Genomic DNA, 13,619 nt, shown 5'->3' with positions numbered 1-13,619 from the left:
GTCTTGCACATTTTCATGTTTTCCCTTCACACACCCGTACTGACTCAGTAAGGGCTGATAATTAGCTAATGAGTTTCATCAGGTGTGTTGTAACATGGAAAACACTTACAGGACAGGGGGTAACAGCACCAGGGTTGGGGGACTGTGTCGTGTTTTTTTCCTCTTTAAAGAAAATCTTTGAGCCTAGTTGGACAAGTGACTTGTTAAAAGTCGATATCAATGATCACTGTTTAATATGAGTAAACTGAAAGAATTTATTTTTTTAAACTATGAAACTACCAGACTAGAGGGTTCTTAAAAAGAGGTTTGAATGACAGAACTAGCTAGCAAAGTGTAGCTCAGATAGATAGCAAATTTTAGCCCTTAGATAGATGGATGGATGGATGGATTTTTACTGTTATAATAAAATTGATAGTAATATAATGTCACACACTGTTGGTTAAATATCTGTTTTTGTACCTCATGAATCTCTGTGAGAAAAACAAACAAACAAAACAAAAAAACAAAGCTGTTAGTGTTAGGTTTTGCGGCCAGTAGAAGACGACCTACTTATTCAAGGGCTGGATATCACATGATATTAAAAGACTGGTTTGCAGGGTAGAAAAAATGTACAGTGTCAGGTTTTTATGATATATATATATATATGGATGGATAAAATTGGTGTCACACCCATAGATAGACAGACAGACAGATAAAATAAAATTGGTAGTGCACCCAGAGATAGATAGATAGATAGATAGATAGATAGATAGATAGATAGATAGATACAATTGGTAGTGCACCCATAGATAGATAGATAGATAGATAGATAGATAGATAGATAGAATAAATTTGGTAGCACACCCATAGATAGATAGATAGATAGATAGATAGATAGATAGATAGATAGATAGATAGATAGAATAAATTTGGTAGCACACCCATAGATAGATAGATAGATAGATAGATAGATAGATAGATAGATTAAATTTGGTAGCACACCCATAGATAGATAGATAGATAGATAGATAGATAGATAGATAGATAGATAGAATAAATTTGGTAGCACACCCATAGACAGACAGACAGACAGACAGATAGATAGATAGATAGATAGATAGATAGATAGACTAAATTTGGTGGCACACCCACTGGGGCTTTAAATGGCTGTTTGTTTACCTCAGGAATCTCTGTGATGAAATAATACTCGTTAGTGTTAGGTTTTGAGGCAAGAGAAGGACGACTGCCTGCCTTTCCAGTTTCACTGTTTAATATGATTACACTGACATTAACGTCTTAAAATGCCAGTAAACTACAGACTAGTTCAACAGGAGCTTTCCTTAAATCCAAATCTCTCCATTTTACACTTCATGGCCAGAACACAACACAGCCGCGGCATAAGTGTAAAAGTCTCCTCTGTGGAGTAACCCGCCTCGAACAGGGAACAGGAACTCGTGTCTGTAAAACACTCTGAAGTAAAGTCCAGATATCTGACTCGACAATTAGCGGAAGACATGTAGATTCACCAGCGTAAAAAACCGAGCTGTCATGTGTAAAAATGTCCTCCACTGTTCGAGTAAAGTTGACGCGGAGTTGGTGTGATGGCGCAGGGGGAAGTCCCTCAGGAAATCCCCGCACGGCAATCACCATTTCCAGCGTCAAAAAACTCTGACCTTCTCAGCTTCTTCTAACACAGCCATGAGCCCGTCGACACCGACCTGAGGAGAAATATCACACATTCATGGAGTAAAGTAAAGACAAACCCTGAAAACAGACTCTTCTTTTTTTAAAAACAAAACAAAAACAAAACAAAAAGAAAAAGAGGAAAGAAAGAAGAAAAAAAACGCGGACGTTTAAAGATGGACGACGACGTTACGAAATTGCGGAGTTACGCCACTTTGAACACTTTCTATCACGAAACTCAGCAGGAGATTGCCAATTTAGGCACACAGATATTAACCCGAGACGGAATTATAGCTGAATTAAAAGCCAGGTTGGTTAAATATGAGAGGACGTGTGTGAGAGTTGAGGGAGAAGAACCTTGTGTGGTTGGACCATCCAAGTCTCTAGTGGAGACCTTGTGTAGAGAGAACATCAAACTCAACCAGAAGCTTAAAGAGGCTGAAGTGGACTCAGCCCAGAAACTGGAATCCTGCAAAAGAGTGAGTATCACTACTGTGTTTTGTTTTTTGTTGTTTTTGTATGGATTTAATACACTAATTCATCTTAAATCCATCCATCTAGAACATGACTATCGCTTCTTTCTTTCATAAAAGTGACACACAGGATATCATACACCCTTATCATACACCATTATCATACAGCCTCACAAATAGTTACCCAACTTTTCCTCGTCTGTGTGCGGAATCATCAAGGGTACATGCTCGGTACCGTTAGGATGTATATTTTGCCACGGAAAAATATCTTAAAGGTTCATAATTAGACCTAAAGGATGTAGCGTTAAAGCTTTATTCTGTATACGTCTCAGTTTAAAGATATATCTATATCTCTATCTATATCTCTATGTAAGAGTGCGTTTATATTTGCTCATTCACCTGACGATTTTATCCAAAACAAGGATCTTCCATCTGGGAAGTTGAGGGTTAAAGGGTCTTGGTGAAAGACTTAAAAGTGCCAATAATGCTGGGATTTGAACTTGCAACCTTCTGATTAGTAACCCAACTGCTTAACGGAGCCGGTACTTCTTGTTGAGATCGTGCCATTATTGTATTTTTTGTCCTGTTATTAGTCCTTCCTCGACAGGACTCTCAGCTGAACCTCCGGCACTAAGCTCTAAGCACTGTGGGTAATGTAGTCTGCATTCTTCTACTTCCTACAGGAGATCCAGAGCCTGCAGCAGAAGCTGAGGGAGAAGGAGCAGATGCTGGAGTGGCCCGAGCACGAGAAGGAGCGCGAGATCCAGCACCTGCGAGCCAGCCTGGCAGCACGCGACCGGGAGCAGGCCACCCGGGATGTCCTGTGCAACTCTTTGGCTGACGAGGCAGAGCAGCTCAGAGGGCAGCTGGGAACCACGGTGCGAGTGTGTGAGGAGCTACTGGGGAAGCTGGAGAAGCAGAAGAAACTGCCGGCCATTGCGGAGCGGAACACCCAGGTCAATGAGGTGTGTATGGGAGGCGGGGAATTGTGCATGAGCTCGTTTTAACCCAACTTCGAATTGGATTATTTATTAAAAAGTAAAACTGTTCAGAATCATTTCTGAATGGATTGATGGACGTGGAATAAACGGTCATATTTCAATTATTAAATAAGACATGAAAGGTATTTATTTATTAGCTTAGTTACTTACTGTATATTCAACCACACCTGTCAGGTGCATCCTCAAGCACACGAAGGCATGTTTAGCCTCGATTTCCAAAAATATATCATTTATATTGGAAATCTTTTTTTTTTTTTTTTACAGAATTAATATGAACTATTATTAAATATTACACTCTCATGATGCTCCTTTTTTTCTTTTTTTTTCTTTTTTTTTTGCAACATAATCATTTAAATCCTTTCTTCCCTTCTCACCAGGTGACCCAATGCTCCGAGTTGGCTCGACTGAACGGCATCATCGATAAGTTACAGGATGAGAACCAGCAGCTGAAAAACAGAGTGGCATATGTAAGAGCGTAACTCTACCTTTAACGTTTCCAAGTCTGTGCTTTGAAAAGTCTCTTCCCTTCATTCCTCTAAAACCTTGTTCTGCCTCCATTCCTGCCCCAGGTGGAAAACCTGAACTCAAAGTGGCAGAAATATGACCTGAGCAGGGAGGAGTACGTCAGGGGCTTGTGTCAGAAGCTGAAGGAGTCCAGCGGTGGGACGTCGGCAGGAACCGTGACTCTGTACCAGCAGGAGATCAACCGTCTCAACGGACTCCTGGAGGAGAAGATGCTGGAGTGCGACAGGCTGAGCCGAGAGCGAGACGATCGCGTACAGAGAAACAACGAGCGCATACAGATGCTTGAACAGCAGGTCATTAGCAAAACATGTTCTCTAAAGCACTGCGTTACGTTTTTATCCTCGGTTCGTTCCATGTAATCCAAATCGTATGCGCTTTTGAGGGTCAGAGGTCGTGCTCAGCGGCCTAACAGTGGCATAGGACTGGGTGATATGATCATAAACAGTTTGTTTGTCGCTTGGGGCTCGTCACCATCAGCCCTATTCAGAGGATCGTTGAGACCTTGTTAGTATAACCTGTATATATATATATATATATATATATATATATATATATATATATATATATATATATATATATATAAAAAATTATATACAGTAAATATAGAATATACGAATTCAAGTCGGTACTCATACAGGATGTTTTGGAGAAAATCAGTACTTTGGTTATATTTCATTTACTACAGCATGTTGTAAAACACCTCAGCTTCTCAAACACTTTAATTTCCCACCTGACTGATAACCGCCATCAGAGACTGTTCCTTTAGAGCTGATATTTACAACCGGTTTGATTTGATTACGGAGCTGAAATGCTACATCTCACTGTCCTTCTCCAGGTCCTGGCTTACGTCGAAGACTTTAAGTCGGAGAGAGCGGACAGGGAACGGGCTCAGAGCAAAATCCTGGACCTGCAGGACGAAGTGGGGCGTCTGCAGCTGCAAATCCGAGCGCAGGCAAGTCAGTCAGCATCGAACCTACTGCAAACACTGTAACATACCATTAAGATAATCTAAGTACTTATTTATATATTCATTTTTGCGAGTCTAATAATCTGGCAGTCTGATTATTAAGGTCATTAGTACGTTATTACACTACATGTCTGCATGTATTTCCCGTATGTGCACTTACAGATATTTTTATCCGTTTATTACCCAGAATTCCAGAGAAGCCACTCCGACACGGCGGATCCTCCCCAGCTTAAAGAAAGTAAGCCGTAAGCAGACCGAAACGGTCGAGCCGCTATTGCGGAACAGTCCGCCGGACTCGAGCGCCAGGCGGCCGAACACTCAGCTCGCAGCGTCTGGCGCATCCGAGCTGCAGTGCCCGCGATGCCTCACCATGTACGATGAAAAACACACGGACGAGTACCTGAACCACTGGGAGGAGTGCGCCAGACTCTGAACTCCGCACATTTCACACTCACACGAGACAAGATGCACTACAGAAACGTCTGGAAGACGTGTCAAAGGTACAAATATGGAGCGAGAGAAAACGGACAACAGACCTTTTTGTTCTTGTTGCTTGAACAGAGTTAAAGCCAAGTTGTACGACCTTCACGTCCGGATGGGAATAAATCCTCAGACTGGAACTTTTTTTAATTTAATTTAATTTTTTTTTAATCAGCCATTTTAGGGATTTATTACAACCCTGGAACAGGAATTGAAACAGGAACGCTCAGAGAAACTGACCTCTGACTTAAAATGGGTCATTCCTGATTCATAGAATCATCAGTCATGGGGTCCAAATATATATATATATATATATATATATATATATATATATATATATATATATATATATATATATATATACACACACACACACACACCACAGCACTACTCAATGCTCCATTCTGATTGGTCGAAAGGTGCTGACTAAATTGATATAACAGCAGCTCTGACAGGAAGTTCTGACTGCGAGGCAAATCACAGGTTTATATTAACGTGCTCGCTCTGAGATGTTATCGTAACAAAGTTCTCACGTCATAAAAAACACGCACGAGGAATAGTTACCCGGACATTTATCCAAAGACTCTCGAGCGTCAGATCTTCGCAATAGTCAGAGGACGTCGAGCTCGATCTCTTTTATCATCGCAAGCTGCGTACGTTCGACGTATTAGCCGCAAGCGAGAGGCGAAAAAAAAAGCTAATCTGGCGAAGGTTCGCCGCTATAACGTAAGCGTCAACAAGAACTTGTTTCACGGACGTTCCGCAAAATGAAAACGCAAATATAAACGGATTGAAAAAATAAATAAATAAATGGAGTTCGTTAATAAGTTGAGTTGGAAAATTGCTGTGGTATAAAAGGAATAAACCACTCTGTAACGTTATTGGAAAGTAATCAGCTTCATGGTGGGGTCAGAAACTGGACCTCGTCACACCATCATGTTGCTGATTATTTTCCTATAACAGCACACACCCAAGTGTTTTATTTCTTACACATGTACTGCCATCTTACTGCAAATGTAGTGACCTATCCCTAACTGATATATATATATATTCCTTTTTTTTTTTTAAATATGGGACGCTTAATTATATAATTAATATTTATATGTTTTCTATGTATAATTAAAGCCTTTTTTTTTTCTTCTGGCTTGTTGAATCAACAAACAATTTTGAACTGATTTCTCTACCAAGTGCAAAAAGCTCATTTTATTTGAGCTTATTATTATTATTATTATTATTATTATTATTATTATTTCTATATAGCAGTCAGATTTCTACAATCCAGACTCGGTTGCTTGATATACCTCAGTGAGTGTCTTTTTGTGGATTTTTGAACTTACAGCACTTTCATTTGAACTTTTTTTTTTTTTTTTTTTTTTCCTTCGTGAAAAATGTACCTAATGTAAAATAATTACATTGAATACTTTTTAAAATATATATTATACATAAGCTTTTCATAAAGGTAAAAGTATAAAACATTCATATATTTCACTGTCATGGTGCTATTTTATTATTTTTTAAAAATATTTTGAATTGATATCATTTTGTGTGGTGTTGTACAGTATATTATGTAAGGAAATTTGATATATATACTTAAAGTAAATTGTGATTATTATATAAAGTAAGAGTGTATAGAGCACAGGAATGGCTTACGGTGTTATTAATCGCTTATGTAATCTGAAACGCACGTCTTCAAAAACGTGTGCTCAGTGAAGTAAGTGGTAGCGTTGCCGTGCAGCGTTGATCACTGTCAGACTCGGAGGCGTCGTTTTGACTGTTAGGTACTTGCCATTTGATCGCCTCTACAGTCGAAAAACATTTCATTCTAGTTCTAAGTAAGAAAGGAAGTTCCCTACATCCTGGTAAGATGAGACATGAAAGCGTCGAGTCTCAGTCTGTGTAACACGACGGCCCACAATTTCAACATGTTTGAAGCTAACATATCAACAGACATCAAATAATATCTTCGTGTGTGTGTGTGTGTGGGGGGGGGGGAATAGGGAACGGAAGAATAAGGAAGAGAATGTGACCGTGTCGAAAAGGTTTTTTTTTTTTTTTTTGTAATAAAAGGTTTTTCAGAAATTGACTGGAGATTATTTCACCTGTAGTGGGTATTGTGTTTCGGATTAAAAAAAATAAATAAGAGATGGCGGGGGAGAAGAAAAAGTCCCAGGAATAGTGTGGTGGTGATGATGTGATGGTAAGGTCATGTGACAGCAGGTATAGTCATAGCGAGAGCATTTGGACTTTCATTGCTTTGGAGTTGAAGAGTGTATGAATGTTTCTCTGAGCATGCTTTAACCGCTTTGTGACGTCCCCGTAAGGATGGGATTATAGGACAGTTCCAGGCTTATGGGGACGTTTGATTAATCCCCATGAGGAAAACAAAAGCTACAGGTGTTTTTTTTGAATTATTATTTATTTTTAAGCCTAAATGTTTCCTTTTAGATACTAAGGTTAGAATTAGATGTAGCTGAATATTAATTAGCTGCTTTATAATGATACCCCTAGAAGGTCCTGACAAGGATAATAAGACGTGTGTGTGTGTGTGTGTGTATTGGAAATCCCCTTCCTGACTGTAGCTACAGTGGATTCCCAGCTGCTCCAATCAACAGCGTTAAAAAAAGTGGCAGCTATTTAAAGTTGACCAGGCGCGTGTGTGGATTTAGAAGTACATATATAAGCAGTCGTGTGTGTACGAGTGTGTAAAAGTAACTTTACATAGAGGTTAGGGCTGTTAAAATGACAATACGTTATCAACGGGATGATGTTTAAATATATTTCCATATCTCCCCCCCGTCACTTTTGCGCTTTTTAACCTTTTATTTGTACACAAAAGTAAAAGCCCAAAACGTTTATAACAGGAGTTTAGCTGAGTGTGTTCTCAAGGCTCATGATACAGCCCGAATGTTGTGTGTGTTTAGATTTCTTTCTAAAGCCCGGCGTAATTTCGATGAGTGTGACTGTGTAGTTCTCAAACCTCTCATCTGTGATTCATCAGAATCGTGCTCAGAACATCTGAGACGGGGAAAATCGCTCAGAGATGTGTTTATGGTACGGTCGCTGAGCTGTCGAGAGAAAAAACATAATGCTACAGTCATATCATGATGTGCAACGTGTGTGGAGAAAGAAAGAAAGAAAAAAAAAAAGGTCATAAATTATTATTCATGAACTCGCTGGACTACTCACGATGGTATGATGTAGATTTACATTTACAGACACACACACACACACACACAAAATGACTTTCCATTGAAAACATTTCAAGTGTCATTTGCATCTGGGAAACCCGTCCTTAAAGTTCATCTAAGACCCCCAGATGGAGACAATACGTCATCTGCACACACACACACACCACACACACTGCCCTTTCTGGGACAGTCGGTCCATATTAAGATCTCCATTAAGACCCCCCCCCCCCCCCACACACACACACACACACACACACACAAAGGCCGGACTGTGTTTACTTTCCATTTGAAACACTTAAATTGTCATAGTTGAGAATCCAGTCCTTAAAGTTCATCTGAGACCCTCAAAGAGAGCTGACACACACACACACACTCCCCTGCGTCACGGAGCCTGAACGACCCTGAGCTCAGACATGCTACCAGGAAGAGGGAAAACTCCAGCTGAAGTTTCACACACTGCTTCGCTCATGTCACTCTCGGAATGATGTCAGCGCATCGCACTCATTGGCCCGATCTGGTTCTCAACGGTCAAATGTGTGTGTGTGTGTTTGAGTGCATAGAGAATTGTGTCATTTTCATACCTACTGTCTCTCTCTCTCTCTCTCACACACACACATGCTGCAAGCTCACCACATGAATAGCTAGTCAAGAATAGCTTCAGTGATGAGTGAGTGGGTTTGCTGATTGTTCTCCTAGAAGAGCTGCTGTTCAGAGAAGTGGATGGTGGGCTGAAAGGGATTCTCCACCTGTTTTAAAACACACCCCTACTGTGGGAGTGTGTGTGGGACCTGGGGAGAAAACGTGCACACACACGCACACAGACACATGCAACATACAAACAATACACACCACACACACACACGCACAACACACAAGACACACACAAGCACAACACGCACACCACACAGGCACAACACACACATACACCATACACACACCACATACATACAAAACACAACACACACATAAAACACCACACACACACACCAGTCCTCCCTCTTGTGGAAATAATTAGGTCAGGATGCATCACATGATTCTGTAAAGACCTTTAAGGGGGAAAATGTCCATCATGCAAATATATATTTCTCTCACTCTTTCTCTCTGTCTTTTTTTTATTTTTTAAGTAGAGAACGGTATGATTAAAACAACCAAGAAACTGATTTCACGCCACCGTTCCTGACCACAACTGCGAGGGAAAATCCCTTTCTAAACTCCCTGATGAAGAGCGAACTGTTATCACCAACACGTCCACACAAACACACAAATCCCCTCCTTTTACCTGCTGCGCCGCTCCGAGCGGGAAAAACAAGCGGTTGACATCGCTCCAGCCTTTAATTGGACGTGTAGCTCAAAATAATGGGAATTTCCCATAACAAGGGAATTCCCAAAGCGTCGGTTTGTCTATAGTGCACATTTAAGAGCACGGCTCCCTGCGCTCGTGTTGCACAAGATCAGAAGTTCTTAAACGTTCTGCAACCGCTTTAACTGGCACGGAACCCTTTCCAGAAAAAAAAATCCAGCCGTTCCGACACGTATCAAGCTGAGAATTCATTTAAAAAGCTACACTCCTAATTGAATGACCATCTTAGTAACATTAACCTGAACACTTGCTCCATCCATCCATCCATCCATCTTCCGTACCGCTGATCCTACCCAGAATCACGGGGAGCCTGGAGCGTATCCCAGGGAACTCGGGGCACAATGCAGGGGACACCCTGGACGGGGTCTTTAGACACGCCAGTCAGCCTACAACGCATGTCTTTGGACTGGGGGAGGAAACCGGCGTTCCCGGAGGAAACCTCCGAAGCTCAGGGAGAGCATACAAACTCTGCGCAGACAGGACGGAGTGCGAACCTTGTTCCCCCTGTACACTTTCACACTCTCAGCCAATCATGTGGCAGCAGAGCAATGTGTCACACAAAAGCTTCAGTTAAGCTACGTCTATATTCATCCGGACAGATCGGAAAACTGCATTATCGTTTAAGAATTGCTTTCCCGCCGTTTTCAAGTGTCTCTATACCGCGCGTGGGTAAAAACGGGAGAAGCTTCGGCCTGCGTCGCTCCCGATCTGAAACACTCCACCGCCGAATAGCCATTACGAGTGAACGTTCCGTCCCCTTTGAAACCGCCCCCGCATAAAACGTGCACAAAAGTGACATTAATCTTTAACAGCGCTATCAGACTGGACAGCAGGCACAACAGCTGCAGTACGACATCGTCCACCATCTTGTCTGTTCGGAGTCGACACGACTCAAAACACCTCGTCGTTTTTGAACGCCTCCGTTTTCTCAGTCCGCACCACAACGTGAACATTTCATCCCCGCAATTTATCCGCTCGGGAGAAGAAAAAAAAGCGCCGGACAAAAACGCCGTCTCAGTGTGGACGGGATCCCCGAAACTTTGAGAAAAAAAACGCGTTTTTCAATTTATCTGGACTGATCTGGACGTGGCCTCAGCGACCGTTGGTTCCAGACAGGCTGGTTTGTGTGTTCGCTTCTCTCACGTGCAAAATAGTCTCTAGATTTTACCCAGAGTGCTGTGAAAAACAAAAAGACATCCAGTTCTACGGGCAGAAACGTTACCGGAAGGCTACAGTAGCTCGAATAATCACTCTTCGCAAGCGTGGTGAACAGAAACGCATCTCAAAACATGTCGAACCTCGAGGCTGTTGTGACGCAGAAGCCCACAGTCCTGTCAGACAGGAACAGGAAGCTGAGGCTATAAGGATTTAAGACGAGATCAGAATTCCCAAAATGCATGGGCGTGTCTAAAAGGTGCTCCAGAGACTACGGATGTCACGCATACGGGGTGGAACGGACGACGGATTTGGGTCAGGATGATCTGAAGGACCTTTGCGAATTCGAAGGTGCAGAGTAATGATTCTTATAAATAGTAATATTTAGGCGATTTGTTGGAGACAGAGTTTTTATTCCGGAAATTCCCACCAACAGAATCCATCAGGACCACGCTGACGATTTCGCAGACCTGTAGACTGACTGGCGTTTGAGTTTCTGAGGATTCCGTCGGCCATGCTTCCCGTAGGTTCTCCTCTTTGAGGAAGCAGTGCTGATGGACGGTGCGGCAGATTGAACGTTACTCGTGTTGGTTTTAGACGCAGCGGGACGTCGTTGCTGTCGTTCGTCTCAGACAAACATCTTTTGTGTGAGAGTCTGAGGAGCAGCAGTGGGGCTTTCCCAGTGCCGTCTTTAATGAAAAAAAAATCCCTTCCGATGATTATAAACTACACACCAGCGATGTGCATAGGACCGGATTTTAATCCCACTGTTATTTCCGCTATTTTTGAATCAGCCTGTTGCGATTTGCTGACGTGTTCCATTGGTTCTCTCTCCAAAATCATAAACAAAACGAGTCACCTAAAGCACAGCAAGCCTGACCGGCATAAAGCATTGTTTTAATGATGAACGCAAGCAAACGTGTCGCGAAATCGCCTGCATGTCCGACGTGACCGCCGTCCCCATGCGATTGTCGTGTGAGTAAAGTCTGGAAAGAAATCACACGTGTAAGTAAGTAACATCTTGGTAATAATACGTGATCGTGCGTAAAAGAAAACAATGCGTGAGAATAAACGAAACCTTGCGGCGGGACAAAACACGGACTACCGCGAAAAGTCCGTGTACGAAAAATAGCGTGACGTGACGTTTTTCGAAAACGCACGTGTCAGATTCACGCACGAATCGCACGTGTTTAGTCACAAATCGTGCATTTATTCGATTATTAGTCATCACGTTATAGTGATCGGGGTCACGGTGGATTCCGGGTCTATCCCGGGAACTCTGGGTTTAAGATATCAGGGAATACACCCTGGATGGGATTCCAGTCCATCAAGAGGCACCATTCTCACACACGTGCGTTTTTTTGGATAGCAGGAGGAAACTGGAGAACCCCGAGGAAACTGAGAGAACTCGGAGAGTAACCGAGCTCAGGATTGAACCAGGGAACCCCCCCCCAAAACTAAAAACAATTGTAGTCTACCAGCTGGTCAGTTATTTCCCAGCCTCCTTATTGTTCTGCTAATTTGATCTTTGTGTTATTTTCTTCAAAAGAACCACGTCTACGCTCTACCATTACAGTAGAGATAACCGCTTTGAGCGCTCTGTTTAGTCTGGCAGCTCTGGATATTTCCAGAGTGATGCATGCAAGAACATAAGGTCATATTCTCAGGCCAAACGGCGAGCTCAGAGTCGGGCACCGAATGAACGTTCCTGTCTTGCTCAACACATCCGAAGTTCACGATTCTACAGTTATGTCAGCATTGCGTCAGCACTGAGCTAAAACATTTCATATAAACACGACACCACCCACATTACACGCTGACTGATACTAGTCTAGTACAAACATCACGAAAGAGAGGACAATAATAAAACCCTCCGTTATTACTCAATCCACCTTTTCTACGTGTCGTAAATGCATTTTATTTTTGAAAAACTCATCCGTCTATGAAGGAGAAGCTGTTCTAAAGCAAAACTCATGAGAGGAAGTAGGTAATATATCAACATCATGTTACTGGTATCAACCTAGACGTGTACTTCCTCTCGAAATTCAAACAAGTGAACCAGATCGGCGGTATCTTGCGAGTGAGAAGAGAAACCAAGCTGCCGTGACCTCGTTTTTTCGAGGCTACTGACTGTCAAGGGTTAAAAAAAAAAAAAAAAAAAAACCTGTGAAATATGCAAAAAAATGTGAGGAGATAACTGCATGCTGAGGGGAAAAGGACCAAAACAATTTACCTACAAAAATGAAAAGACGACAACACTCAGATGTGCCAAAGGCTGAACAACAACAACTAACTAAAATAGGAAAAGCACAGAGGATGTACCCTTGTGACCTTATGTTGAGATAAAGTTGTAAAAATAAATTTTTACCAAAATTTAAAAAATAATAATAATTAAAAATAAATAAAACATTAAAATATGTAAAACACTGAGGCACCCAGAACATAACCTTGTTTGGGATTAAGACAAAAAAAAGAAAAACCAAACCAACAAACAAACAAACAAAAAACAACACTTCAATATGCAAAGTGCTGAAGAAGCAATCTTGTGTCTGGATAAATTTTTTTAGATTTAAAAAAAAAAAAATTAAAAAATAACTAAATAAATTTATACAATAACAGATAAACAAGCAAACAAAAAAATCCATTATAGTATGAAATGTGGTGAGGAACTAAGTGTCTGTCTAGATAAATAAAAATAAATAAATGTGTAAAAAATAAATGAATTAAACCCATTGAAATATCAAATGTGTTTAGATAACTTGGTGTCCGGATAAACAGATAGATAAATAAATAAACACAAACGTGTCG

General features: G+C 41.4%; 1 protein-coding gene across 2 annotated transcripts; it reads left to right on the top strand.

Moving 5' to 3' along the window:
• Positions 1–1,233: 1,233 nt before the first annotated feature.
• tnip2 (TNFAIP3 interacting protein 2) lies at positions 1,234–7,187 on the top strand. Of its 2 annotated transcripts, none has more exons than XM_017465051.3 (6): positions 1,234–2,141; positions 2,819–3,100; positions 3,514–3,603; positions 3,706–3,954; positions 4,497–4,613; positions 4,816–7,187. In XM_017465051.3, exons 1-6 carry the CDS (start codon positions 1,839–1,841, stop codon positions 5,059–5,061), a joined length of 1,287 nt encoding a protein of 428 aa, XP_017320540.1. In that variant the 5' UTR covers positions 1,234–1,838; the 3' UTR covers positions 5,062–7,187. The 2 variants fall into 2 exon arrangements, with proteins under 2 accessions (XP_017320540.1, XP_017320541.1); XM_017465052.3 differs by having other exon boundaries at positions 4,497–4,617; positions 4,816–5,008.
• The last annotated feature ends 6,432 nt before the right edge of the window (positions 7,188–13,619 follow it).

This window comes from Ictalurus punctatus, chromosome 3 (genome assembly GCF_001660625.3).
Source record: "Ictalurus punctatus breed USDA103 chromosome 3, Coco_2.0, whole genome shotgun sequence".
In the NCBI taxonomy this organism is placed as follows: Eukaryota; Metazoa; Chordata; class Actinopteri; order Siluriformes; family Ictaluridae; genus Ictalurus; species Ictalurus punctatus.
Note: the sequence above shows the minus strand (reverse complement) of the source record. Positions and strands in the feature narration are given on the sequence as shown.

Excerpts from the sequence above, each read along its gene's own strand:
- tnip2 (XM_017465051.3), top strand. The coding sequence starts at position 1,839 with ATGGACGACGACGTTACGAAATTGCGGAGTTACGCCACTTTGAACACT. Across the intron at positions 2,142-2,818 it reads AACTGGAATCCTGCAAAAGA|GAGATCCAGAGCCTGCAGCA; the intron begins GTGAGTATCACT and ends TACTTCCTACAG. Across the intron at positions 3,101-3,513 it reads GGAACACCCAGGTCAATGAG|GTGACCCAATGCTCCGAGTT; the intron begins GTGTGTATGGGA and ends CCTTCTCACCAG.